The 23713-nt window shown below is 32.3% G+C and overlaps 3 protein-coding genes across 5 annotated transcripts; 2 read left to right on the forward strand and 1 right to left on the reverse strand.

Annotated features, from left to right (window-relative positions):
• The first annotated feature begins 7297 nt into the window (after positions 1-7297).
• On the forward strand, positions 7298-10721 carry LOC107013584 (putative receptor-like protein kinase At3g47110). The gene is made up of 2 exons (XM_015213462.2): positions 7298-10042; positions 10130-10721. The coding sequence occupies exons 1-2, from the start codon at positions 7342-7344 to the stop codon at positions 10528-10530; spliced, it is 3102 nt and encodes a 1033-aa protein (XP_015068948.1). The 5' UTR covers positions 7298-7341; the 3' UTR covers positions 10531-10721.
• Positions 10722-11258: 537 nt separating this feature from the next.
• LOC107013585 (putative F-box/kelch-repeat protein At1g20790) lies at positions 11259-12866 on the forward strand. Its single transcript, XM_015213463.2, has 2 exons — positions 11259-12434; positions 12642-12866. The coding sequence occupies exons 1-2, from the start codon at positions 11288-11290 to the stop codon at positions 12791-12793; spliced, it is 1299 nt and encodes a 432-aa protein (XP_015068949.1). The 5' UTR covers positions 11259-11287; the 3' UTR covers positions 12794-12866.
• Positions 12867-12935: 69 nt separating this feature from the next.
• On the reverse strand, positions 12936-19526 carry LOC107012742 (CDT1-like protein a, chloroplastic). 3 transcript variants are annotated; one of them, XM_015212659.2, is made up of 9 exons: positions 19386-19526; positions 18254-18485; positions 18052-18171; positions 16664-16889; positions 15444-16091; positions 14328-14529; positions 14142-14232; positions 13278-13343; positions 12936-13113 (listed from the first exon to the last, which is right to left on the reverse strand). In XM_015212659.2, the coding sequence occupies exons 2-8, from the start codon at positions 18457-18459 to the stop codon at positions 13289-13291; spliced, it is 1548 nt and encodes a 515-aa protein (XP_015068145.1). In that variant the 5' UTR covers positions 18460-18485; positions 19386-19526; the 3' UTR covers positions 12936-13113; positions 13278-13288. The 3 variants fall into 3 exon arrangements, with proteins under 3 accessions (XP_015068145.1, XP_015068146.1, XP_015068144.1); XM_015212660.2 differs by having other exon boundaries at positions 14328-14523; positions 15444-16094; XM_015212658.2 differs by having other exon boundaries at positions 15444-16094.
• Between the last annotated feature and the right edge of the window lie 4187 nt (positions 19527-23713).

Here is a 23713-nt window from a genome sequence, read left to right on the forward strand (position 1 = left end):
TATCCATTATTGTATCAATTCCACAACTATGATACTTAAAAGGGATTTCTTGGAGTCCTAATATGGAGAATTTATCTATGAGGTAGAAAGTGACAGGTTCTTCATAATTGTTATTAAAAAAAAAATTGATTCGTCTATATCACATATTTGGACCTTTTGATTCATCTATCACAATTTTTTTGACCTTGAATCAATGTTTCTTTTATGGACAGAAACCCAAGGGAAAATGGAGCTTCGAGATTCGGCGGGTGATTATTAGGTGGATTCGAGTTTGGGTTGGGATTTGATTCGTTCAGATTAATTAAATTTTCAACGAACCACAGGCTGCCACATATTAAATGAAAACTCGAATTTTATATGTTGACAGAGTTGTTTGTGGTAAGGGTATTATAGGGTCGTAACGATTGACGTCAGGAGTATTATAGAATCAATAGGTCAACGTAGGGTATTTTTGTACCAATTCCAATAGTTTAAAGATATTTTAGACGCTTTTCCGTTTTTATTATTTATTTTGAGAATGGTTTAAATTTGGAACTATCACATTAAGCAATATAATAAAATAAATGTTTTAATAATTTTACTTTGAGAGAGTTATTAAAAATAAGGGTAAATATAAGTCAAAGAATTAACATCGAGAGTATTTTTGAGTCAAAAGGTGAATGTTAGGGGTATTTTAACACCGATGGATAGATGAGAGTTATTTTGTATCAATTAAATACTTAAGAGACATTTTAAATCCTTCTAAGCTAATAGAATAGATGAGTTGTGCAGAAGTTTCTTTATGACTTTGATAATCAGGATGAGAATCATATGTTTAAAATATTTGAATAGAAATTCATTTTGAATAACAAACTTCAAAGGCAAACTGGGGATAACCTTCCCTAAAAGAGTTTTTTTATAAAAAAAAAAATGAAACGATGTGTCTTTCGTTCTCTACTTATCACTAATTTTCCATTGATTGATAACTTACCATAATTTTCCACTAATGTGCATTTGAAGGGATTCAACATTATTATTATCATAATAATCAACGGTTAATATACTCTCCGTCTCTCTCCATCTAACTTTACTGGTCCAAATTTACTTGGAACATCTTTTAAAAAATAATAATAACAAATAGATAATTTTAGTATATATTATAAGTCATTAATTTAAAAATGAATAGTATTTAATAGCAAGGATAAAATAAACACAAAAAAATAAATTATTCCTTTACAAACTAGACAAGTAAAGTTGATCGTATACTTGCCAGGTAAAGATGGACGGATGAAAAGTAATTAATACGAAATGTTTTTACTTTTTACTATTAATCAGAATGCCAGTTTTATATTTGTATACAAAAAATAATTTTATAGTAGGAGTAGTAGTATATGATCGAAGGCCAAAGCTATCACTTCAATTAATTTCTCCGAATAGTAAAGTGCAGCACCTAACAATCTAAGGTTGAAAAGATTATTATTTGAATGGAAATAAAAATTAAGGCGCAATATAAAAAGATATATCGAATGAATAAAACCATAAATATTGTCATTTATTTTGATCGATAGTACATCTTTCATGATCTTTGTTCATAACGGTAAAATTTTCATTTAGTTTGATTGATTGTATTGAATTCTTTCATGAGCCTTAAATTCCTATTTGTAAAGATTGTCATTTATATTAATTAATTGTAATGATTTATTTTTTCTAATCCTTATGCATCCAACCTCTTGATATAGCCATTCAATAATGCTAGAATACTACCATCATCTCTGAGTCAATGAGTCTAGCTTCTTCTCTCTTTGTATCAAAGGCAATCTGGGGATAATCTTCCCCAGAAGTATATCATCATTCAATTCCATAATATATCAATATTGGAAATTTGTTTAAATGAAGAGTTTGAAAGAGGAAGGAAGAGGGGTTTTATAAATGAAAGGATCTGTGGTTTCATTATTTGGTAACCACCTGTTTTATTTGAATCCAACGGCTACTTAACGTTAACTTATTTCTTAGTAACCATCCGTTTTATTTGAATCCAACGGCTACTTAACATTAACTTATTTCTTAGTAACCATCCGTTTTATTTGAATCCAACGGCTATTTAACGTTAACTTATTTCTTAGTAACCATCCGTTTTATTTGAACCCAACGGCTACTTAACATTAACTTTTACTGGGAATATATTCTTAATAACCACCCGTTTTATTTGGATCCAACGGCTACTTAACGTTAACTTTTACTGAGAATATATTTCTAAGTGATCATTCGTTTTATTTGAATCCAAAGGCTACTTAATGTTAACTTTTATTGAGAATATATTTCTTTTGTTTACATGGTAATCTATATCTATATTACCTTAAAGACATAATACATAAACGTGACTCTTAACTTGGCGTTAGTTGACAACTATATATGATTCTTAAATTTAAATGTGCACAAGTAGAAACTTAAACTTGCATAAAATGGAACTAATTGACACATTCGTCCTACATGGCACGCTACCTGAAAATTTTGTGTCTTTCGTGGCATCCTACGTGTATCATGCCATGTAGAACAGATGTGTTTACTTGTTCAATTTTATACAAGTTTAAGTGTCTACTTGTGCACATTCAAAGTTAAGGGTCATAGTTGCCAACTGACGCCAAGTTAAGCGTCATAGTACTATGTATTATGCCTACCTTAAAAGCATGAACTCCTAACTTGAATGTTAAATTACTCTAATATTTTTAACTTATGTTGTAACTTTTTCGCTAAGTTGTGACTTTTTCAACTTTTCCAAAAAGTTGTGACCTTTTCAATAAGTGTGATTTTTCCGAAGGTTATGACTTTTTCGATGAGTTGTGACTTTTCCGATAAGTTGTGACTTTTTTCAAAGAGTTGTGACATTTCCAAAGGGTTGTAACTTCTTGAAAAGGTCATGACTTTTCAGATAAGACACAAAATAAAAACTTGTTCATACTACCCTTTGTTGACTATAAAAAGAGGAGCTTTCCCTCATTTTTCAATCACGTTTTTTTTTAAAATTCTACTCTTCCTCTTCTTGCATTTTTAATTTTTTTGTGTGACTTATTGTCGTTTATTGAGTTTGAAGTTTAGCAAAAATATAAGGTATACTATTTTGATGAAGTAAATCGTTCTATTTTAAGAGGGTATATTCCATAACCTTGAGTAATTGAGGAAAATAATTTTGATGATAAATAATTATTTTTTTGCTTAATATATACATTAGTGTGTAATGTTCTAATATATGAAGTTAACATGATGTAGTCTAAATTCATTTGTTTTTGTTAACATTTTTTCTTGTGATGTAGATATATGCTTATGAATAATTGTCACGATTTATATTTTGATGTTCAAGACAAAAGATTGACTTTATTTATCAATGATACTTATGTGGTTTTGATTGTCACGAAGTTTGCTTAAAAATAGGTATTTACTATATTAATATTGCTCTTTTGTTTTGCTTATTTACTATTTATTAATGTTTCAGTATTTTAGACGAAGAAAAGTTCATATGACTTGTAATGACGTCAGTTGAAGTTTGTATTAATTTAATTTTTATTATTTCTTTGATATAGTTAACTTTTATTTGAAAAATATTCTCATTAATGCAAATAAATATTTATATTTGGATAAATATTTGTATTTAAATTAAAGTATTATATATGTCATGAATGTATTATCAAGTTAACAATATTTTCTAACTTCAACAGGATCTTCTAAAAAAACTTACAACATATGTGTAAATATGTGAATATATATGAATCATATAAAATTTATCATTTACGGAATAAATTTATATTAAGTAATTTGAAATAAACATTTACATTTTGTCCCTACACTTAATTAAAATCTAATAACTATAAAAAGAAATAGTAACATTAATTAAAAGTCTTATTTATTTTAGTGTAAAATTTATTAGAAATTAACTATTGCACATTAATTCTTTAGTTATAACATTATAAATTCTCTTAGTTACTATTAATTATTGTAAATGTTATTCACTCTCTTTTATATTCTTTGTTATAATATTGTGAATTCTATAATTATTACATTAATTATTTCTATTTTTCATCTTTCCTTATACTCCCTCTGTCCCTATTTAGTTGTCCACTTTATAAATGACACACATATTAAGATAGCAATAATTAGCATAGTGAAGTTATAATTTTACCCTTATTAATTATGGTTTCAAAATGATGAATTAAAACTTGGAAATTTTCAAGAAGTTTAAATGAGGGTATAATAGGAAAAAAATTATCCTTTTTTGATTTGTCAAAATGGACAAGTAAATATGGACAACTAAAAGAGGAAATATGGACAAGTAAATAGGGACAGAGGAAGTATTAACTAATGACCAATAATTTTTCATATTACTATACTGTCCCTATATATGTGATAATACTGTGTTGTTATATTTTCTTTGACGAATCATGCTTGGTTAAATAAATTGAAAATCTTTTACAAGTATATAGACTATATCTTTGTTTGGTGTAAGATGATCAACAAGTGATTATATATATAATTTCAAAGGCAGAATATATTCTTAAATTTTAATTTTTAATTTTTTCGGTAAAAAATGAAACATTTTTCAGTTAACTATGAAAAGTAAGATAACTATCTTTGATTTATGTACAATGTCAATTGAGAAAGTCAAATATGAGAGCAATAACAAGAACATCATCTATTATGTTATAACTTATAAAATACAAATTAATATGCAAAAAATAGTTCTAAAAGATAAAAATGTAATTGTTCTATTCACATGTTCATATAACATCTAAACTACTTAATGTGAAATACAAATGCAAAGCACATTTGCTGGCTAGATGATAAGAAAAATACACAATAAATATCGTCTATTTGGTAATATTACTGAGATACGACTAATTACATGATTTAACCTCGTCATATTTAAATAAATATGTACATTATTACATTTAACTAATAAAAAATTTCATTGACCATCTTCATTGATTCTTGTGAATAGGATATATATATATATATATATTTAACGATCCATATTGAATATTCACAAAAAAAACTACAATATTATTTGCGTAAAGCTTATTATTCAAATTATCGCTTAAATTTTCTAAATTGATATAATCAAGTGCAATGCACTTGTCGAAAATCTAGTTATTTTAAATAAAGAAGGGGTTCTTAAAAAAAAATGAAACGAAGGTATCTTTTGCCCACTAACTTTATTTATATGCACCGTGATATATGGAAGAAGGTGAAAAGATTTTTCCATTGTTAGATAACTTACCGTAATTTTCCTATGCTTGAAAAAAAAAAAGATTCAGCATTATTATTATCATAATAATTAACGATTACTATACTTTTTAGTCCAACTTTATTTGTCCAAATCAACTTAGAACACCTTTATAATAATAATAATAATAATAATAATAATAATATAGATATACCATCCCTATAAATTACAAGTCATTAAAATATTGAAAATGAATAGTGTTTGATAGCAAGGATAAAATAAACACAAAATGATAAATTATTAATCTTCAAACTAGACAAGTAAAGTATTCAATATGAAATGTTTTTACTCTTTATTACTATTAGTTAGAATACCAGTTTATATTTTTATACAAAAAATAATTATATAGTAGGAGTAGTAGTATTTGATCGACGAGCAAAGATATCGCTTTAATTAATTTCGACAAATAATAAAGTGTAGCACCTAACGATCCAAGGTTGAAAAGATTATTTGAATGGAAAAATAATTAAGGGGCCATAAAAAAAAATACATTTATTTTGACTGATTGTATATCTTTCTTGATCCTTATGTATAACGCTAAAGATTGTCATTTATTTTAATTAATTATTTTGATTTTTTTCCTTATCTTTATATATCCATCTTTTTGTATAAATACCCTATTCGTTATCAATAATATCATCTCTTAACTCTTTTGTAAATTACTTTATATAATTAAAGAGCTTGCTCTTGAAGTTGCATTTCAATGTAAAGAGTTTTAAAGGTAGAATTGATAATCCTAAACTTCCCCATATTTTATTGTCAACAAATAAATTGTTACCATCAATATGTTAGGCTGAAAATTGTAGGCATCTGAGTTATGGCATGAAATCCAACTGAGAGCCGATACTTTCAGCTCTTTGGTCTTTAGTTCTGTATAAGTAACAGTAGTGTTCTAGCTTTTAATACGAAGAAAGAAGAGGCTATACTAATTAATTGACGGTATTGAGTTTATATCATTGTGTTTGCTTCCATTGTAAAATTTTGAATGGTCGTGATGGCACACCATGATCAATAAACTCACGATATTTAATTAGTATACTCTCTTTTTTCTTTGTATGAAAAGCAAGAACACTACCGTCACTTCTGATAGTTTACAAAAAAATATTAATTAGAACCGAAAGTATTGGTTCTCAGTTGGATTTCACGCCATAAAAAGATGAAGCTAAGGATCATGATCATGCAGTAGAGGATCTCAAAATTACTTGATCTACTTGAGATATCGTATGCATCAAAATATTTAATGCTTAATTAGCCCTAACTCTTTCGTTGGACGATTGTTGTTTAGTTTTCTTAATTCCCAATATATATAAGTGGATGAAGAAAATCTTAGCTAGTCCATTATCTGTGTATGTTTCAGCTCAATATAGACTGCTTGAATGAAAAATATGCACATACTTTGTCCTCTTTTTTTATAGAACAAGTAGCTAATATCAATACAAGCCATTCAATGTATACTCCAAGACCCAAGTCAATGTCTGTGTTTTATAAATTGAGGAGTAGAAAGTGCCTAATCTTCAAGAAAATATTAGAATATAATTACGATTACATCTGTTCGAACAAGGGCTGCATCAAATATATGACAGGGGTGATAGATATAGCACCAGGGCTAACTCAACCTCAAAGCGGGGAACATTTCCCAAGTCCATATAAGAAGACCAAAGGATCCATCCCCACCGATGTGAGAAAGGGGTCTTTTATTTGGAATGAGAAATATAGGAACTACAGTATATCCTATTTTGAATCAGTGAAGTTACAGAGAAAAGATGGGGAGTTGACTCAAATAGAACAGTTCTACGGTTAGTCAGCCCAACTCTTGATTAAGATAAAGATTAGTTGATATGTCCTTACCTTGCACCAGAAGTTTGTGACTTTTTCAAGAGCTGAATAATTCTTACTGCATATTATAAAGAAAAGATTAGGTGTATCAAGCACCAAATTCGTTGTTTTTATGTCATGTATTGATGCTCTAAGCTGTGATGGTGATGGCTTAAAATTTACAAGAAAAAAAAAGATGAAAAAACTATGCACTCCATTACCAAAATACCATTTACAAGAGGTATCCTCTTTTGCTTCTTGACATTTCCAAAATGGAAGTTTTCGTAGCGAGTTTTAATTTCCACACGTTTCTAGCTATCCATGCTGTGTTTCTTGTGTTCTTATTCTCATTTTCTCTCCAACATGCTGCATCAGCTGCTTTTCTTGGCAATGAAACTGATAAACTTGCCTTACTTGGATTCAAGTCCCAAATAACCGAGGATCCATCAAGAGTTTTTGTCTCTTGGAATGATTCTGTTCATTTCTGTCAGTGGACTGGAGTAAAATGTGGCCTGAGACACGTAAGAGTCATCCGTTTGAATCTCAAAGGGCTGAGGCTGGCAGGTAAAATCTCAGATCATCTTGGAAATCTCTCTTTTCTCAATTCTCTTGACCTTGCAGAAAATGCCTTCCATGACAAAATTCCTCAACAACTCGGCAGGCTGCCAAGGCTTCAATACCTGAATTTGAGTTTTAACTATCTAACAGGAGAAATTCCAGTTAATCTATCACATTGTGTGAAACTCAAGAGCCTTGTCCTGGAACAAAACACTCTAGTGGGAAAGATTCCTTACCAAGTAGGATCTTTAACGAAGTTAGTGAAATTGTACCTCAGAAATAACAACCTGACAGGAATGATTCCAGGTTCTATTGGAAATCTTACATCTTTAGAGGAGCTGCATTTATCGTACAACAATCTAGAGGGAGAAGTGCCAGTTTCTTTAGCTCGATTAACTAAGTTGAGGCTTCTTGGACTGTCAGTAAATAGCTTATCCGGGGAGTTCCCTCCTCCATTATACAATTTGTCATCCCTGAAACTTATATCACTTTCCCTTAACAACTTTTCTGGTAATCTCAGATCCGATTTCGGCAACTACTTCCCTAATCTCCAAATACTTTACTTGGCAAACTGTCAATTCATTGGTTCTATACCATCCTCTTTGGCCAATGCTTCCAAGTTGCTAGAGCTTGATTTTCCTGTAAACAATTTCACTGGAAATATACCTAAGAGTTTTGGTAACTTGCGGAATTTGTTGTGGCTGAATGTTTGGAGTAACCGTCTTGGATATGGTAAGCATGATGACCTTGACTTTGTAAATTCTCTTACCAACTGCAGCAGCCTACAAATGCTCCATTTTGGAAGCAATCAGTTTGGAGGTACATTACCCCATTCAGTAGGCAACCTTTCTAGCCAGTTACAACGCCTACTTTTCTCCGAAAACAGAATTGGTGGAAGCATACCAAGGGAGATATCAAACCTGGTGAATTTGAATCTACTCGACATTGGCTCCAACAATTATATAGGTAGTATTCCAGATTCTATTGGAAGACTTACAAACTTGGGAGCTCTCAACTTGGGTAACAATCTCTTGACAGGGGTAATCCCTTCTTCAATAGGAAACCTCACTGAACTCGTCTATCTTTATTTGGGACTTAACAGGTTAGAGGGTAACATACCTTCAACATTGGGAAACTGTAACCAACTGCTAAGATTAGGATTTTCTGAAAACAATCTGACAGGAACTATACCACAACAACTTTTTGCGCTCTCATCCCTCACAGATATTTTAGCATCTAATAACTCTTTGACTGGTGAGTTACCGGTGTATATTGGTAACTGGAGTCATCTTACTTACCTTGATTTTTCTCACAACAATCTTTCGGGTATGATTCCACGAACTCTTGGAAAATGCTTGGCCCTGGGGGAGATTTATATGAAGGGAAACACCCTCCAAGGAACCATTCCCAATTTAGAAGATCTGCCAGATCTCCAATCCTTGGATCTTTCCCTAAATAACCTATCAGGGCCAATCCCTCACTTTATTGCAAATCTTACTTCCTTACACTACTTGAACTTATCTTTTAACAATCTAGAGGGTGAGGTTCCTGTCACCGGAATATTTTCAAATTTGAGCGCAGATGTATTAAGCGGAAACTCCAAGCTTTGTGGTGGGATTCAAGAGCTTCATTTACAGTCTTGTGTTTATCAAAAGACACGGAAGAAGCATGTGCTTGCTCTCAAGTTTATTTTGACAATTGTTTTTGCTGCTTCATTTTCAATCCTAGCCTTGTTATTAGTTTTCCTTTGTTGGAGAAGAAATAGGAACAATCAACCAGCACCGGAAGATAGGTCTAAATCTGCGCATTTCTACCCCAATATTTCGTATGAAGAGCTCCGCACTGCAACAGGTGGATTTTCTTCTGAAAATCTTATTGGCTCTGGCAGTTTTGGAACTGTTTATAAGGGAACTTTTCCCTCTGATGGAACGGTCGTTGCTGTGAAGGTACTCAAACTCCAGCATGAAGGTGCTTCAAAAAGCTTCTTAGCAGAATGCCAAGCATTGAGAAACATAAGGCACCGGAACCTTGTTAAGGTCATCAGTGTATGCTCAAGTTCTGATTTCAACGGAAATGACTTTAAAGCTTTAGTCTTTCAGTTCATGCCAAAAGGGAACTTGGACGAATGGCTACATCCAGAAAATGAGATGCATGAGAAGAGTAGCTTGACCATACTTCAGAGAATGAACATCATAATAGATGTGGCCTCTGCACTTCATTATCTTCACCATGAGTGCCAAACACCCATGATTCACTGTGATATAAAACCACAGAACATTCTTCTTGACAAAGATCTCACCGCTCATTTGGGTGATTTTGGTTTGGTGAGACTCGTTCCTGAATTCAGTAATGAATCGGATCTACATCAGTTTAGCTCACTTGGAGTTCTGGGAACCATTGGCTATGCAGCTCCAGGTAATGTTTATATGTAAACAAAAACTATGAATATATATATATGACAATAGTGGTTTATTTATAAGCTGATCAATTTGTTTGTTGCAGAATACGGCATGGGTAGTAAGGTCTCCGTTGTAGGAGACATGTACAGTTTTGGTATCCTAATATTGGAGATATTCACTGGAAGAAGACCCACAGACACTTTGTTCCAAGCAAGCTCTACCCTCCACCACTTTGTCGAAACAGCATTGCCAGAGAAAGTTACGGAGATTCTAGACAAAACAGCTTTTCAAGATGAGATGAGTAAAGCAACCTGCCGCGAAGAATACTGGGGAAATATCAAGAAAGAACAGATGGAATGCTTGGTTGGCATTCTCGAGATCGGTGTTGCATGTTCAGCTGAATCCCCAAGAGACAGATTGACCATGACACAAGTTTACAGTAAGTTGACACTAATAAGAGAAAAATTCTACAAAGGGCAGATTGAGGCACCAGGCTATAAGTGAAAGCATTGGATTTGATCTAAAATGGTTTAAATTCTGCCTACTTGGTAAGAATGCTTACCTTCTGTCTATTTGGTAAGCACAAGAACTAAGATAGAATCAAATTTCTTATTACTTCGCTAGTGTTTGGTCATACATTTCCAAATATTCTTGGTAAATATTTATTTTGGGAGAAAATTTGACCATGTGTTTAGTCAAGGTATTTGGAAAATATGTTTCACTTTTTTAGATAAATATGATTTTAAACCCATAAATGTTAAAAACTATCAAAATTGACCATAAGTTTGTATTACAAGTCAATTGGATTTTCATTGCAACAAATAACAAGTAGTGCCCATGACACTAGAGCAATGTGGTAGTTTGGAGTGAGTGCAACAAGCATCATTACATACATCATAAAGTAGACAAAGCAAATGATTTTGTTACCCTAAGCCGATTGTTCATCATTTTCATCAACAACCATATCATTACTTTCATAATATTCACGTAAAAATTTATGTAATATAATCTAAACAACTACTATAGAGGATATTTTTGTAAAAGATAAAAATTTGATGTAAAATTTCAATTTCCAAAAGACCCCAAATAATTCAAACGGACTATTATTGTACAGGCGGTAACAGTTACGTAGAAGTTGGATTCAAAAAAGAACGGTTGGAAACTGAAAGGACATATCCTTTCATAAAAGAATGAAACCTTTACGCCTTTTGGTTATAAATATGACATTTTGTTTACACAAACTAATGAGAAGGAAGAAAATATGGCAAATACGTCAAAACCTGATGTCGATGTTCTTAGAGAGATTATATCCCGCATGCCTTTGAAGGTAATTGTTCAATATAAACTTCTATCAACGGAAGTTAGAAATTTGATTTCTCATGATGCTGAATTCGCCCAAATTCTGTCCAAACGCTATAAAGACTCTTCTACACAACTCATCTATACAGTGTATAATGGGTGGTCAGAACGAAATAGTTTCTACAAAATCTCCTTAAACCCAATCACTCAATCTGTGTCGACTATACCCGATGAAGTTGATATTTTGGCCTCATGTAATGGTCTCATTCTCATTGACTTTGAAATAGTTAGTCGTTACTGTGTTTTCAATCCCATTACTGGAGAGCACCAATTAATACCATACCCAAATGCTTTGCCAAATAACAATATTGAAAGGACTGGCCTAGCGGTTGAGTACCCGAAAGCAGATCAGTACGAATTGGTAACCATCAGTAAGTTGGAGGAAAATTCCAACTTGTTCTACAAGTTTCGCCTACTTTCATCACAGCAACCTGGCGTGTGGCGCGAAATCCAACTGAGGACCTCTTTTGTATCATTTTGTGTTGGTAGTCCACATGTTTATTGGGGTGATTCTCTGTACTGGCTCAGAAAGGACGGTAGTGTTCTAGCTTTTGATACTAAGAGAGAAGAGGCTACACTGATTGACCGTTCTGAGTTTCTTGACAGGGATTATGGTAAAATTTTCAGTGGTCAGGATATATGGATAGGGACAGCGCAAGGTTTACTTACCCTTGTATGCATTTTCAGAACGCGCATAGTCATTGCTAATTTTGACAGTGTAAACAGACGTTGGATGGCTCCCCGCACTATGGACAACTTTGTTTTAAATGAACAAGGCAGTTTTAATGGCTGTCCAGTCTGGATCGATAGCAAGCGCGTGTCTTTTCTGGTACAGAATCCCCAGACACGGCGTTATGATCTATACGAGTACGATACCAATACCAACGCGTACCAAAATGTTGCAGTGTTGAACAGATTCAATGCTCGCATGTATTGCTACCATCCAACGTTAGCTTCTGTCCATAGCACACCCGACAATGATGTAACGGTTGATAAACAGGAGTATATTGCTGAAAATTTGAATGATATTAAAAGATTTATCATCGAAGGTATCAGTTTGTTTCAATTCAATTATTTTAGTTCGTGTGATGTTTCCTTTCAAATTTATATGTCAACTGAGCGAATGGACATTTTCATAAAAATATTGTGTATGACTTTGGTGGCGTTTTCTAATTTGTAGGTCTGATTTTTTACTTGAAACAAGTTGAAATAATTTCTTATTCTTCTCAAATAATTTTGTATATAATTTTGTCCAGGTATTCCCATAGAAGAAGAATCATCATCAGCATCATCAGAAGAGGAAGAAGCATTTGAAGATGAAGGAGGAGAATTTGAAGATGAAGGAGGAGAATTTGAAGATGAAGAATTTGGAGGAGAAGATGAAGCAGGAGGAGGAGAAGAAGATTGAGGGCATAGTTAAATTATGTAATAGCCGTAGTTTCCTGTATGCATTTTTAATAAAAACTTCTTTCTTTTTTTTAGCATCGTCAGGTAAATTTGGCAATCTTCCATTCATAATATGATTGACAAAATTAGGACAATGACTCGAAAATAAATTACTTGCATATTAGAAAATTTGGCACTCTTCCATTCATAATATCATTAGTACTCTCTACTTCAGAAAAAAATACAATACTAATGTATGCACTCGCTACATTGTTGTAGACATAACCATCACCCTCCCTTGTCTTGAATACTCCATGAATGCATCAAATTCTCGTATATACTCTGAAAGAAAAGGATAAATCATCACGTGCTCGCAGAGAAGAGCATCAAAGAGTTTTCACAGCACATCTAAGCGTTGGGATAGTTTGTGTTCCCCCTTCTATTTGTAAGTGAGTATATCAATGCAATTTTTTTCTTTATAAGAATGGCAGTGCATGAATACAAACCTTGAACCAAATCATACACCTACAACCCTTTCGCAGACAGAGTTCAAGTCCGAAGCTTTCTTGATACTGCACCCAGAAAAAAACAATCATGTTCACCAAAAAAAGCCATGCAAATTAACAATCATGTTCTCCACCAAAAGGAGTCATGCAGATTAACAATCTCCAAAAGTTTATGCTACTCTTAACGACAAAAAGTTATTCAAGTGAACAGTATCCAATGTTTATAGGTTAATGATTGTCTCTCCTCAACAATCCTTGATCATAATGATAGTGCTAGAATTTAATGATAGCTTAAATGACAATCAAGAAGAGTTAAAACTCCAAGCGAATCATTAAAATTACTTATAGACTATTTTTATAACTTTGTAAATGTTGAAAGTCATTATTATATGACAATTGACTAGGAATCCGAATTTCAAAGAGTAGGGAACTTCCTTGTTTCCTCTCAAACTCCATATAAAGAGCCCTCTTTAACATTGTTAACCAACAAATCAACAGAATCTTAGTCTTGTTTCTCTCTTCACAGGATGAATAACTAAAAGGTTTGTGCAAAATAGATGCCAGGAAACAGCAGTGGATGTGCTGTTACCAAGCCATTGAGCAACTATCAATGCAACAATATTGACCCTACCTTTTAAAAAACAAATTTCAACAATATAATATGGATAAAGATTTTCAAGGATAAGCGTCTGCGCATGAAATCACCTAAATATCAGTGGAAAATTAGATTCTGTTGAGAAAATCCCTGTGGAGACTGATCCTGAGACCCCTCTAAAACAGAAAAAAAAAATTCCCACCACACCATGCTCCTTCACATAGTAATATCAGAACAAAATCCAGTACAATGTTTTACACCATAGATACCTGTACAAAAGGTCTCCAGTGGGAGCAGACTCCTTAGAGAGCCAATCCGGAACTAGCCTTTCAAGAAGTTCTATCTGCCCTTCCACATCAGCTACATGAAGACAAAATACATTTAACTCTATCATAAAGTAGATGAAAATCAGTCGGCAAAAATTAGAAAAGAATGGATACAGCTTTTGACCATACTGTTCTCATCAATATCAAAGTCATGCACTATGATCTTGTGAACAAGTTCCACTTTAGTCATTGATCGACAGCCAACAGATTGAAAAATGCGGTGAATAAGACGAACGAGATCGGATAAACTGAAGGATTCCTGCCGGACTGCAGTTAAATGACTTTGATAAATCTTCTCTTCCTTGCTAAAGGAGCAACTCTTTTTCTGAACCTACCCAGAAGATTCACAATTAATTTCATGGTAAACATATCAATAAAGCAAGTGAAAAATGTTGAGGCAACATTTTCAATTTCCTTTTCACCTTTGAATATATGCTAAGTAGACATAAAGCAACTCAATCATACACCTGAATGATGGCAATCCCATTTAACCAGGGGTGTCTAAGATGAATGAAAAACTTATGTATATACAATTGGAATTTTTTTCTATAGAGAACCATGTGTGGGTTCTTCACCTTAGAATACCACTTAAACATTGGGGAAACTTATATCAACATATTATCATTGTATGAAAACTGATGTATCCACCATTTAATAGTGTTCTCACTTTCTTGTCACAAGGCAATAGTGCTTTCACTTGCTACTTTCTATTACTTATCTCTGGCTGTTCTTGTACGTGACTTTTGTGAGCCATCACATATTGTTTGCGGGGAGGGGGTAATTTATTGATCCAGTACCAGGGACTTGATTCTGCCTAAAATTGGTATTTAAAAAGATTCCACCTAAATCACTAAACCTTACCCTTCTTTTACTTTGCACGAAAGTATTAACTCCAATGTTTTGACCAGTAAATCACACCCATAGATGCGCAACAAGATACTTCTACTAATACCAAATAGCCAACCAGAAAATAGATGCCCAAATTAGCATATTACTTAGCTGCTTATACAAAAGAGAGCGGAAGGAAATATCTTGACAGCAAAAATTGACTACAGCATTAAAGAAAAAAAATATCTTAAACTAGTCAAAGATAGTGCATGTCACCATTTAGAGACTAAATGAGTGAAGAGAAACACAGGTAATCCCTGGGTAAGCTATTGACTGAGCACATTAATATCAGAAGATTCTTTGTGGCTTTACTAAATGTAAGAACATCTAAGAACTTCCCCAGGTAATAAATGGTACCTCATTAGGGCATATATCAGCATCAACATGATCTTCCTTTGACATAGTCTTCTTTTCTGTGTTAAGGTCGTGATGTTGTTCTATACTTCCAGAAATCAAATCTGAAGACATCTCTTCGCCAGCCAATGTGGAAAAATCTAATGACCTTTTGACAGTTAAATTCAGAACAACAGACTCTTGATCTGTCATTTTCTTGTGCTTGTCTTCAGTAATTGGAACTGATCTCTTTGGTGTTGGTTGAGCAGGTGTTTCAAGCATTATTTCACTCTCAGGCAGAATCTTCTGAGGAGTTCTTTCATTTCCAACCAAACTACAACCAGGTTTAGGTTGGCACTCTTCAACATTATTCAGGTTGATGGAAGATTTGGATAACTCAGGAGATATCCTTTTAGAGTCGAGTTCCCGATTCAATGTACACTCAGACTCACAAGGTGAGCATGTGGACAAAGGTACCGAGAACTGATCTATTTTTGCTTCTGCAAAAGCCGTTTGCCGAGAAAAGCGTGGACTGAAGGATGGACAGAGATGGGATGATGATAATGATTTGGATTCATGAGAACTTGATACATCCAATGGCAAGTCTGCATTGCTAGTGAGGCATCTTTGGTTAAAAGGGTCAGGAAGTATGGCTTCAGGGATGTGACAATCCTGCTTACATTAGAAAATGAAAATCTCAGAGTATATAGATATATATATGATGGAATCAACTTAGTTGCACAAATAAAGATGTATGATCTGTGTCTTGACCTCCACAAATAGTGTGATACCACTCATTCTAAGCTTCAAAAACCAACTTAAAGAGCAAATTATTTCAAGAAAGTGTTATAGCAAGACCAAAACCTAATGCACAGAATTATAATACACTGTTCAGGATTAAGACAACTTATATCCATCCAAATAAAGAAATCCTTTGCAATAGCTCCTCATAAAATACCCAATAAGAACCTAATAAATCAGCAACAGAAGTTATGTGACATTGCGATAAATATTTTTGATCAATTTAGCTTTATCTGGTTATGAAACAGCAACTTTTCATGCATCAGAGGAGAAAAAGTCTATGCACACGTGGAAAAAAAGAAAAATAAGTAGGGTATTCTTCAATTAGATACAACTGTTTACTGAAGCACCAGATTCCACATATCCAATTCCTAATCGCGTCAAGACTAATTTGAAGAATTCTTCCGGAAATAGTCAAATAACAAAACTTTAAGGGTCATTACCTGAGCATGTTTGCGGAAAAAATTCATCAGCCTGGATGCAAAAAGACTGTTGAGGGTCATAAACTTTGAGTGTTCTTGGTGATCTTCCACAACATCAAAATGCAAGGTAATATTAACATCTGGCTTCATACACATGGTCTTCGCATCATGTACAAGTAGTTTATCTATCTGGATGGCTTCAGGAACTATGTACTTTATCTGTGCGAGATGCTTGTGTGTGAATTTTCTGACAAAAGGAAGTAGAGGAATATAAACTTAATTGTTGAAATATGTTCCAACTATCGACTGAGAATGATGATGATACCAATATACTCGTATATGATACATTTTATGGATGCAATTAGTGGACAGTAGATTTACTAATGAATTGAAACTGATAGCACTTGCAACCTCATAAAATCCACATCAACAGTACGCCTCAGTTCTAGGTAAATTTGAACCCACTTAACCACCCTTCCAAAGCTCAGTTTCATAAAATCCAACAATCCATATGTTTCCAACAAAAGCAGGACTAAGAATCACAAAAGAAAGTCATAATAATTCACTTCCTACAACTTCTTATAATTTAGGAAAATCTGTGTAAAACAACTAACAAGCCAAAGAGATCTCCGTGACCCGCCAATGCGTACAAGTGAGCTAGTTAGTCTTGGTAATAGAACAAACATCAGGCATCCCAGTCACATGGCTCAGTCAACAAACAACTGTAATATACATAATGCTCTAGTTCCTTTGAAAATCACAATTTTCCATAGATTAAAAGCAAGTACCTCCCAAGCTTTTCTTTTCAGTAAATGTTGCTATTTGCAACACCAAAGATTTACTATTCCACAGCAACGCATATTATGTGTCTCACTAATAATACTAATTGAGGGATGAATCAGAAAAGATTCTTTAGACTAATGAAAGTTCAATGAACGGATTTAGGTGGCATTTGTTTCCAAAAAGTGTTGGAAGTTTCTTTTTTCAACCACACTATTAGAGAATGATGTTTGGTGAAACAAAATTCACCTGGTTTTGAAACAAATGACATTTAACAGCTTCAAATTGTTATTAAAAAAAACTCGATGCTTCAAGGCATTGATCCAAAAACATAGATAATTCTAAAAGAAGAGATATGTACAAGAGCTTAAAGAAGGTTATATCATTCATGTAATGATAACATGTTTTACTATCTTCAGGACACTTTTTGTTTTGATTTTCTCAAGAATGATAACCAGATAGAGAGCTGCCACCATCAAGAAAAAATTGCAGAGGTAAGACCAATCATCAATTACCACATGCAGGAAAGGGATTTTGAGAATAGAACAGATATAAAAGGAAATCCATTCTGATAAGATAGTCAAGAAAAAATAGTAATGAGAAGATGAGGTTGGAAACCGCCCAGCTACCTTCCTGTCAGTACTTCAACCTGACTGGACACGTTCTGAAAAGTAGGCGCCCGTTTTCGTAGATTAAGCAACCTCAGCGAGCAAAGAATGCGATCAAATAACTCTGACAAGATTCTGTATCTGAAGATCAATACATACTCACTGTTAGAGTTAGAAAACATTACATGGATAAACTTGTAATCTAGTTTGAGGAGGAGCAGACTTTTCTGGAAGCTCAGCAGTATCTATTTCATGGGTAATGTGTGATTGCTCATTCTTTCTCGCTGGTGTCAAAGATGAAAATTCTGTTGCAACTCCAGAGTCCCCCCTCTTCTGCGAGGGTAAAGGAGATAGAACACTTGACTTCTCTGTCTGATTTTTTACATCCACAACTCCTTCTTCAGCAATTACGGCGTCTGTTTTCTCCATGTTTTAATATAAAGAGCAGAACAAACCTGGAAGAAGAAATCTCGTGTTAGAAGCACCTTTACATTAGGTTAAAAATAATTCAAAAAAAATCATATGAGAGCCTACTGCCTTAATCTAATGCAAGGACATTGTACAACACATTAACAACATGTAAAAGTGGACGTATCCACTAAACTGAACTGAGAACAGCATAAAACTAATGGAAACATTCAGTAAAACAACCAGTTTAAGTGTTTTCTACATAATGAAGTTGATTGTCTAGAGACCAACCCCTGCAATGAAATAAAAAGCCTACTGGTGACAAATTTTCTTTGGAGAACTATCTACATGAAGCTGATAGGCTCCTACACATGAACAGAGTAAAGCATAATCAAGATTCAAGACACAATTCAGTTTAAAAGAAATGAAAAGCAAACAGCAAACACAAATATAGTTAGGAAGACAAAGAGTAGCTGTGAGCTACAATTTCACAAAATTGGATTACAAAAAAATTCCACATCATTCTTGTGGAGTAGGTTCAATGTAAGCTTTCTCTTTTTTATTCTACTAGCACAACGACTTACTATGTTAAACAAATTGACAACACAAATTAAAACTCAAAAAGAAAAATAGGTCCCCAGTATGAACAGCTACAGTAAAACCAAAATTTATAACCCTTTCATTTCGAAACATTACATCTTTGGCATTACAGTACGTGCATACATAAATTACTCTTCAGTACAGTAATTCAAAGTTATTTCCATCAATTTTCTTAATCCTTCTTCTCAACACTTACTCCCAGCGAAAGAAACATAACCAACTGATCTTCAAATTCATAAGTAAACTGTGGTTGCCATGAACTGTTTTACCCAGTAATGACAAAAGTAAAATTTAACCTAAAATGGTCCGACTAAGCTTAAGAAGTAAAAAAATGGAGAAACCGTCACCTTCAAATCTAGTTCAGGAATATGAATCGGCTCTTTCAACTATCGAATTTGCAGATCACCAAAAGCGATGAGAAGAATCAGTCAATCAATTTTTGGGAAACCCTAGAGTCGAAATTATTATTTTTCCGTTGTGAGAGGAGGGAAAGAGCTGTTGGATCTTCATTCAAAAATCTACTCGTTATAAAACTTTGGGCTAAAAGGCCCACAGAATGTTATAATTCTGGCCCGTTGGGCCTTCTTAATTTAAGAAAGTTTTACAAAAATACTGTGACGCTCATTTATCATAATTGTTCAATTATATACAAGTTTTGTCATTGATTCTAACAACTTGTTACTTTATCTATTCTAATTTATGTGAGTTAGTTTTACTTGACGGAATGAAGATTGAGAAAAAAAGAAAGACTTTTAAAATTTGTGATCTAAAATGAGTGATAAATATTTCATATTTATGTGGCTAGAAGTTACTTATTAAAGCTTAATAGACATTTTTAAAGTTAAATTATGACCAAATATAAAAATATGGAGTATTTCTTTTTTAATTGACTAAAAATGAAAGTAAACAAGATAAATTGTGACAGTTGGAATAATATTTTTATCAAAGGAGATTTAACAAATTACTATAAGAAAACAAACCAAAAAGTTGTTTCAACTTAAAGATTTAACCTCCATATTTATCAATTTGATAAAGTTTAACTACTACAAATTTTACTCAACAATTATTAAACACCCTTACGTGGAGCAAACAAAGTAACAGAATAATTACTGAAATACCCTTTTCTTTTCTAACAAACTTATGTAGAAAATAAATGAATTAAAAAGAAAAAAGGTCAATTCCTGAAGAATTCCCCAAACGCCACGTACAATCGAAAATCGAAAATGGGAAATAGAAAAAATATTATTATTTTCCCATTTCCTTTCCATCTCTATCCAAATTGCTATCATCAATAAATGGGCTCACCAAGAATAGGAAAGAACCAATATAGTTTTGTTTTTGCTTCTTTTAGATAATAGTTTGATTGTTATGTTATCCGTAGCCATTTATTATAGGGTTATTATATTTATATGCATCTTCTCTATAAAATATGAGAGTTATAATATCAAAAACAAAATCGAGTATCCAGTAGCTCGGAGGTGGACCTACATGTACGGTGTCGTTTAAAGATATACGTATATATAGATGATTTTTTTTAAAAAAAAATGTATATGTGTGTATAAATTTAAGAAATAGTGATATTTTTAAGGGAATCTTTCACATATAGTCACTTAAGAATAATTAATTACTCTCCATAGCTATAGTTTGATAATTACAATTGGTAGCTACATGTTATATGGAGGAGAGAGGCGAGCGAGACTGGGAGAGAGAGGGGGAAAAGAGTGGGAGAAAGGTGAATTATATATGTATATTGGTTAGATAATTGTATATTATACATATGTAATTGTATATATGACAAGAGAGATTGGGAGAGGGATGAGAGAGGCGAGCGAGACTGGGAGAGAGAGGAGACAGCCGAGCGATATAGAGAGAGGGAGGAGAGAGGCGAGCGAGAGAACGCAGAGAATGGGAAAGAGATGAATTGTATATATATATATAATTGTATATAACTGTGTATTATACATATACATTTGTATAAATGGCAAGCGAGATTGGGAAAGGGAGGAGAGAAGCGAGCGAGAATGAAAGAGGGAGGAGAGAGGCGAGCGAAAGAGGCAGAGAGTGGGAGAGAGGTGAATTGTATGTGTATATATGCTAAAAAAATTGTATATTATACATATTTATTTGTATATCCTGGTGAATATACATATACAAACATGACTAATTATACAAACTCGAAGTCAGCCCACGTAATTAATGTATAATGTTAGTTGCGAGTGATAATTATAGCAAACTATAGCTATGATGAGTAATTAAATAGTATAAGTTTACTTATATGCGTAATTTCCCTAATTTTTAATTGTGCACTCTCGTAAGTCGCAATTAAAACTTATTTGGATGCAGTAGTTAAAATCATCACTTTATCTCGCAACACTGTAAGTTTGAGAATTGATGAAGGGCTATTTCTGAAATTTTACTCCCTTTGTTCAACAATCTATAGTTGTTCATTATTGACTTTACATACTTCTTAAGAAATTATAAATAGAAGGGTAATTTTATAATATTATTCTTTGATAGAGTAATAAATACAATGTCTTGAAAAAATATAACAGGGAAGTGACTATACTAATAACAAGGATAAACTAAGAAGTAAGTGCAAATATCTATTGATTTCATAAAAGGGACAAATATTTTTAGACATTCCAAAATAATATAATAAATAACTATTATTAAATAGAAAATAATATTTCTTCTTAAGAATAATAATGTCCTCTGTCTTCAAATCTGGGGGTGAGTTTAATTTAATTGTCAAACAATCAATTGTGATTATACAACAAAATAGGAATTTAAAGAATTGAAGAGATCTTTAGTGGAATTTTTTATGACAAGAATTTTAACAAATACAAATAACAATAAATTTCAAATGTCAAATCACTCAATAAAGTGAAATTTTACTATTAAGTCCATAAATAAGATAATTCCTTTTAGGCTTATAAATTTCTTTTCAAAGGAAGGCAATAGCATTTTCGTAAGACTTGTAACGAACAACAAATTTTCTAAGCAAGATTGGGAGAGGATGATATTTATACATCTTTTTTTTATCATGAGAAAATAAAAATCTTTTTTTTTTTTAAATCTCTCTGACTGAAAAAAAAAATAGAAGCAACAATAATAAACAGAAAAAATATATCAAAATCAATAATAGAGGTTACATAAATAACCTACGTTGTAATAGAAGTCTGAGAATTAAAGAAATACAAATATATTAGTGAAACTTGCTGAGATGAAAAAATATACGTTCAAACTATCGATTACTAATTTTTTGTATTAATTCTCATCCTCCACACTATTTCTATTAAAAAAATTTATATCCTTGATAAATTGAAATTACACCAAAGAAATTATAACATTGAGGTAAAAATAATCAACATCAATCAACTTACAAAAAAATCTGAAATCTGACATCAAAGAGAGGGTACTATCATTTTCTATTTGTTTTTTTTTTCCTCTCCAGAAATCTTGCAGTGTCCCTCCCTCGAATCTTTAATTTGATAGCGGCAAACTCATCAGGGCCCACCTAACAAATCATATGTGGGCCCCCCGCCGACCAACCTCCCTGCTCCTTCCACGTGGCCAAGACACCAGCATGACGTAAGCATATTAAACAATACACGACCTTGATTTGTTTCTAAATTTAAAAAAAAAACATTATCCAGTTAATCATCTAATTGCTAGATTATTCAAATACTTCCTATTCAATTTAATTACATTGTAATTTGTAGAAACATTTTAAGGTCATTAATCTCATTTATTAAGAATATATTTTTGTATGTAGCTTAGATATTGTAAAATTTATAGTACTATGTGTATAAAATTATATGATATTTCTTTTAATTAATAAAAAAAATGGAATTTTAACCTTAGAATCTCAACATGTATTTTAAATCGCTAAATCGTTGAGACAACTTTAAATCCTATGTATATAAAAATATTTTGTGATATAATAAAAAACTTTTTTATAGAGAGAATTTAATTGAAATCCTCCGAATTTGACTCTAATAAACAATTTAACTTCCATTCTTTTTTTATTTCATTTAAAGACTCATTAATGTCACATAAATATGCTCCAAGTTATATAGCTTTTTTTATTAATCGTAATAAAAAAAATAATATTACATCACCAATAACTATATTTTTTTAAAAAAATTATATTTTTCATTAAATTCGAATCACGATCTAAACAATAATTGAATTAATGAATATAGAGGAAAGTGGTAATAATAATGGAGAAGGGAAAGGTGAAACGGAAGACACGCGTCAAGAGAGAAGCGGGTGCTTGGCTTGGACAGCACGTGATATTGCTTTTTAATGTCAAATGCTGAAAAGTTGGTTGCTTTCCCTTGCCGTTTCTGCCTCACAATTCACATGAATATATCTTTTTACGTGTTTACTGACAATAAAATAAGTTGATCACTTAAAATATATATATTATTTAATAATATAAATTGATTAATGTTAATAAGTTGTAAAAGATTGAAGATTATGTGTATTATTTTTAATATAATAAATTTTTAAGTAATTATCTTATATAATAAATATTATTATACATAGAGGTATTTTAAAATTTAAACCTAAAACATTTAATGAAAATATTGTGTTTAATTAGATAATCAACTAAGATAAATTTAATGCAATGTACGTCACCAATTTTTCTTTTAAATTTAATATTGCTATT

Source organism: Solanum pennellii, chromosome 3 (genome assembly GCF_001406875.1).
Source record: "Solanum pennellii chromosome 3, SPENNV200".
Lineage (NCBI taxonomy): Eukaryota > Viridiplantae > Streptophyta > Magnoliopsida > Solanales > Solanaceae > Solanum > Solanum pennellii.

Excerpts from the sequence above, each read along its gene's own strand:
- LOC107013584 (XM_015213462.2), top strand. The coding sequence starts at position 7,342 with ATGGAAGTTTTCGTAGCGAGTTTTAATTTCCACACGTTTCTAGCTATC. Across the intron at positions 10,043-10,129 it reads CATTGGCTATGCAGCTCCAG|AATACGGCATGGGTAGTAAG; the intron begins GTAATGTTTATA and ends TGTTTGTTGCAG.
- LOC107013585 (XM_015213463.2), top strand. The coding sequence starts at position 11,288 with ATGGCAAATACGTCAAAACCTGATGTCGATGTTCTTAGAGAGATTATA. Across the intron at positions 12,435-12,641 it reads TAAAAGATTTATCATCGAAG|GTATTCCCATAGAAGAAGAA; the intron begins GTATCAGTTTGT and ends AATTTTGTCCAG.
- LOC107012742 (XM_015212658.2), bottom strand. The coding sequence starts at position 18,459 with ATGGAGAAAACAGACGCCGTAATTGCTGAAGAAGGAGTTGTGGATGTA. Across the intron at positions 18,172-18,253 it reads ACTGCTGAGCTTCCAGAAAA|ATACAGAATCTTGTCAGAGT; the intron begins GTCTGCTCCTCC and ends ATTGATCTTCAG. Across the intron at positions 16,890-18,051 it reads GTTGAAGTACTGACAGGAAG|AAAATTCACACACAAGCATC; the intron begins GTAGCTGGGCGG and ends TCCTTTTGTCAG.